Consider the following 5,077-nt stretch of genomic DNA (forward strand, 5'->3'; position numbering starts at 1 on the left):
CACACAGACACACAGATGGACACACAGACACACGGACACACAGACACGGATGCACAGACACGAACACACGGACAGACACATGGACACACGAATGGGCCAGGATCTGCCCTCTGTACTCTGTCTGTCCCTCCATCTCCAGAGGGACACTGGGACACACTGGGGGAACTGGGGGGACGCTGGAGGGGCACTGGGACATAATGGGGGACACTGGGGGGACATGGGACACACCTGAGGGGCACCGGGACACACTCGGGACACACTGGAGGGACACTGGGGACAATGGGGGTCACTGGGACAAACTGGGGGGACGCTGGGACACACTGGGGAGGTCCCTGCACACCGACCACGCCCCTTCAAGCCACGCCCCCGCCAGGCCCCACCCCTTCAAGCCCCGCGCGAACGTGGAGGCGTGGCCAGCGGGAGGGCGTGGCCTAATGCAGCTGTGAGCGCGGCCTCCTGATCGACAGAGAGGGGGCGTGGTCAGCGCCGCGTCTTGAGGCTCCCATTGGTCGAACTACGGCGGGAGGTGTGTCCTCCCGCCGGGCGGGGGCGTGGCCGCTCTCGCGCTGTCCCCGCGCCCGCTCCGCGCTCCCCCATTGGCCGCGCGGGAGGTGACGCAGCCACGCCGCGCCGTGCGTGCCGTGCGTGCCGTGCGCGCTGACGTTGCGCGGCGGCGGCGGGCGGTGAGTGAGGGGCGGCCGCGACCCCCGGGACCCCCCGGAACCCCCCGGGAACCCCCAAACCCCCCCGGGACACCCTGGGACACCCCCGGGGCATCCCCGGGACACCTTCGACACCGCCACAGCGCCCCAGGCAGGCCCCGGCCCCGCCGGGCCTGCGCCCCCCGCCCTCCCCCCCCCCATCCCCGGCCGGGGCTTTGGGGGTCCCGGGGGAAAGCGGTGGGGGGACGGAGGGGGAGAGGGAGTACGGGCGTGCTGAGGGGGTGTGGGGGCTCCCGGTGCACAGGGGGGGTCCTGCGGCGTCCCTGGTTCCTCTCGGGGGTCCCCGGTCCCTGTGGGGGATCTCTGGTCCCTGTTGGGGGGCTCCCGTGCCCACCCTGGGGGGTCCCTGTGCCCCGGGAGGGGGTCGTGGGGAGGGTCCCTGTCCCCATTCGGGCGTGTCTGTCCCCACCGGGGGGAGTCCCTGGTCCCTCGTGGGGGGTCTCTGTTTCCAGTGGGGGGATCTCTGTCCCTTTGGGGGGTCCCTGGTTTGGAGGGGGGTGGTCCCTCTTCCCCGTGGGGGGGGTCCCGGACCCCACACCCCCATCCCTAATTCCCCCGTGTGCCCTCTCCCCGCAGGCTCCTCCGGGGTGGTCCCGCGGCACCATCGCAGCCGGGGGGCCCTCGGGACCCCCCCGCACAGCCCCCCATGCGCTGCCCGGCCCGGGGGGGCCCCCCCGGCACCTGAGGGGGGGCAGGGCCCCCCCAGCGCCCCCCCAGCCATGATGTTCCGGGACCAGGTGGGGATCGTGGCCGGGTGGTTCCGGGGCTGGAGCGAGTGCGAGCAGACGGTGGCTCTGCTGGCGCTGCTCAAGCGGGTCACGAGGACGCAGGCCCGGTTCCTGCAGCTCTGCCTCGAGCACTCCCTGCAGGACTGCCCCGACATCCACCGGCGCGAGGCCGAGGCCAACAGTGCCGGTGAGGGGCTGGGGGGCTCGGGGGGGGTCATTGAGGGGGTCGCATGGGGGTTATGGGGTCACTGAGGGCGATATGGGGTGTCCTGCTCTGCCTCAAGCGCTTGCTGGCCGGAGAGGGGCTGGAGAGACACAGGCAGAACCTGCATTTCCCTGTTTTCTGTCCCTGCCTGTCCCTGTCCTCAGTCCCTGCGTGTCCCTGAGCCCCCTGACCCTGTCCCCGTGTCCCTGTCCCCATCTGCCATCTCGCAGTGGCCCCAGTAGCCCGTGGTGACCCTGTCCTGCTGTCTGTCCCCAGCTACCATCTCTCAGTGGCCCCAGGAGGCCACCATGTCCCTGCTACTGGCCCTGCTGGGCCTGTGTGACCCCGTCCCCCTGTTTGTCCCCAGTTGCCATCTCGCAGTGGCCCCAGGAGCCCTTGGTGGCCCCAGGAGCCCATGGTGACCCCATCCCCTTGTCTGTCCCCAGCTGCCATCTCGCAGTGGCCCCAGGAGCCGGCCGAGGCCGCCGTGTCCCTGCTGCTGTCCCACCTGCCGCTGCTGCAGCCCGGCAACGCGGCGGCCAAGGCCGAGTACATGAAGCGGCTGCAGAAGGTGCTGGCGGAGGCCATCGAGAGCAACCGCTGCGTGGAGGAGAGCCGGCAGCTGCTGTCCTACGCGCTCATCCACCCCGCCACCACGGCCGACGACCGCAGCGCGCTGGCCCTGTGGCTCGGCCACCTGGAGGAGCGCCTGGCCCCCGGCGCCGCCCCCCCGCGCCGTCCCCCCGCCCACGAGTGGCCCCCCGAGCACCCCCCCGAGCCGGGCGGGGCCTGGGCGGAGCCCCCCGGGGGTGGGGCGGCCCCACCCCGCGAGAACGGGCACCCCGCGTACCACGGGCCGGGGGGAGGTAATGGGGGGGGACGGGGGCTGGGGGCACGGGCGGGGACGAACTGGGGGAGAAAGGGGCTGGGGGGGCGTGGGGAGGGGTCGAGTGGACGGGGGGTGACAGGGAGGGGGCTGGGGGGGAGGAGAAGGACCCGAGTGCGGGGTGGGGAAAGGGGCTGGGGGACAGGGAGGAAGCTGGAGGGACGTGGGGACAGGAAGGGAGTTGGAGGTGGGGCTGGGGGGCACCTTGGGGGTTGAAGGGGAGGGGTGGGAAAAGGGCCTGGGGGGCACCCGGGAGACACGGGGAGGGGTTGGGGGGGGCACCAACCCTCGGTGTGTGCAGGGGGGTCTGGGGGTTCGAGTTTGGAACGGGGAGGGGCCCCGGGTGTCCAGCAAGGCTTTGGGGGTCTGGGGAGGGTCCCAGCCTCCCTGACCCCCCCTGTGCCCCCCAGCCCTGCCCTGCCAGCTGCACCCCAGCCCCCTGAAGCGCTCGCTGTCGCTGGTGCCCGGCAGCCCCCAGCCCGGCCAGGGGGGCGAGTGGGCAGGGGGCGGGGGCCCCGAGGACCCCCCCGCGGCCCCCAGGGCCCCCCCCCCGTTTGGGGAACACGCCCCCCTGTCCCCCCAGAGCAGCGTGGCCTCGTCGGGCAGCGAACACACGGAGGAGCCCGGCGGGCGCAACTCCTTCCAGGAGGACGGCAGCGGCATGAAGGGTGGGCTGGGGGAGGGCTCCGGGGGGGTTTAGGGGTTCTTCGGGGGGGGCTGCCACCTCACAGCCCCCCTCGACCCCCCAGACGTCCCCTCGTGGCTCAAGAGCCTGCGGCTGCACAAGTACGCGGCGCTGTTCGCCCAGATGAGCTACGAGGAGATGATGACGCTGACGGAGCATCACCTGGAGTCACAGGTGAGCTGGAGGCGTCCCTGGGACCCCCCCGTGTCCCTGGGCCCCCCGGCAGGGCCGTGACCCCCCCACTGTCCCCCCCAGAACGTCACCAAGGGCGCCCGGCACAAGATCGCCCTGAGCATCCAGAAGCTGCGGGAGCGGCAGAGCGTCCTCAGGGCGCTGGAGAAGGTCACTGGGAGCACTGGGAGCACTGGGAGCATGGGGGGTCCCCCAGGGTGACACTGGGTGGTATTGGGTTCCCCATGGGGGGACACTGGGATGGTCCTCTGGTTCCCCAGGAGTGACACTGGGGGACCCTTAAACTCCCCCCTGCCACGTCCTGGTGTCCCCAGGGGCTGCGAGAGGGGGTCCCTGGTGTCCCTGGGGGGTCTCTCCCATGTTCCCGGTCACCCCCACTGTCCCCAGGGGCTGGTTTTGGGGGTCCCCGATGTCCCCAAGTGTCCCTGGGGGGGTCTCTGACGCTCCCTCCCCCCTCACTGTGTTCCTCCAGGACATCCTCGAGGGGGGCAACCTGTGGACGGCGCTGCAGGAGCTGCAGCAGATCCTGGTGACCCCCATCAAGGCCTTCCGGCCCCCCCCCGGCCACGCCTCCCCCTCCCGGGACCCCCGACGGGGCCCCTCCGGGACCCCCCCCCGACACCTTTGCCCCCCCTCCGGCCCCCGACGCCGAGGCCCCTGCGGCCCCCGTCCCTGACGGGGACATCCCGGGGCAGTTCACCCGGGTCATGGGCAAGGGTGAGTCTGGGGGGGTCACAGGGAGCTTGGGGGGCACAGGGGGGGCGCAGGGAGCTGGGGGAGGCACAGGGGGGGCACAGGGAGCTGGGGGAGGCACGGGGGGGCACAGGGTCGGTCCCCAACAGGGACATCCCAGAGCAGTTCGATGGGTTCTGGAGGGGGGGTCCAGGATTCCAGAGGGGGTTTGAGGTTTTGGGGGGAGGTCCCAGGGTTCCAGAGGGGGTTCAGGGTGATGGGGGGGGTTCCCAAGGTTTGGGGGGCTGCCAGGTTTTGGGGAGGGGTCCCTGACCCCCCCGCAGTGTGCACCCAGCTCCTGGTGTCGCGGCCGGACGAGGAGAACATCACCAGTTACCTCCAGCTGCTCGAGAAGTGCCTGAGCCACGAGGTACTGGGGGGTCCTGGGGGGGCTGGGGGGGTTCCATGACCCCCCCCTCGGCCCCGGGTGACCCCCCTGACCCCCCCCAGGCGTTCACGGAGACGCAGAAGAAGCGGCTCCTGTCCTGGAAGCAGCAGGTGCTGAAGCTGCTCCGCGCCTTCCCCAAGAAGGGGCCCCTGGATGGCCCGCCCGGCTACCGGCCCCCCAAGGGGTACGTGGGGGGCTCGGGGACCCCCCTCAGGGGCTGTGGGACCCCCATTTCTCCCTGGGACCCCCTCCCTGATCCCACATGTCACCACAAGAAGGGGCCCTGGATGTGACCTCTCCCAACTTTTGGGGGGTCCTGGGTGGGGGTTGGGGGGGTGACCCCCACAGTGCTGGGGGTTGGGGGTATCCTGGGGGGGTTTTGGGGGGTCCTGGGATTATCCCCCTGTTCTGGGGGGATTTAGGGGGGTCTCTTGCCCCCCTGACTCCCCCCAATTTGTTCCCCCCCCCAGCTGGGCCTTCGGCTCCAACTCTCTCCCCATAGCTGGCTCTGTGGGGGGGGGGGGCGGCGGGGGGGGGGG

The 5,077-nt window shown here is 71.9% G+C and overlaps 1 protein-coding gene across 1 annotated transcript in view; it reads left to right on the forward strand.

The window, feature by feature from the left end:
* Positions 1-645: 645 nt before the first annotated feature.
* Positions 646-5,077, forward strand: part of LOC113940437 (protein Smaug homolog 2-like) — a 6,420-nt gene continuing 1,988 nt past the window's right edge. Inside the window, 12 exon segments of the mRNA XM_027631576.1 lie at positions 646-683; positions 1,299-1,637; positions 2,102-2,547; positions 2,760-2,766; positions 2,952-3,209; positions 3,291-3,400; positions 3,482-3,568; positions 3,891-3,980; positions 3,982-4,135; positions 4,435-4,520; positions 4,601-4,722; positions 5,009-5,074. Coding sequence (XP_027487377.1) covers positions 1,442-1,637; positions 2,102-2,547; positions 2,760-2,766; positions 2,952-3,209; positions 3,291-3,400; positions 3,482-3,568; positions 3,891-3,980; positions 3,982-4,135; positions 4,435-4,520; positions 4,601-4,722; positions 5,009-5,074 — 1,622 coding nt within the window. The 5' untranslated portion in view covers positions 646-683; positions 1,299-1,441.

The sequence above is a fragment of the Corapipo altera genome, unplaced genomic scaffold (assembly GCF_003945725.1).
Source record: "Corapipo altera isolate COAL_440 unplaced genomic scaffold, ASM394572v1 130167, whole genome shotgun sequence".
In the NCBI taxonomy this organism is placed as follows: Eukaryota; Metazoa; Chordata; class Aves; order Passeriformes; family Pipridae; genus Corapipo; species Corapipo altera.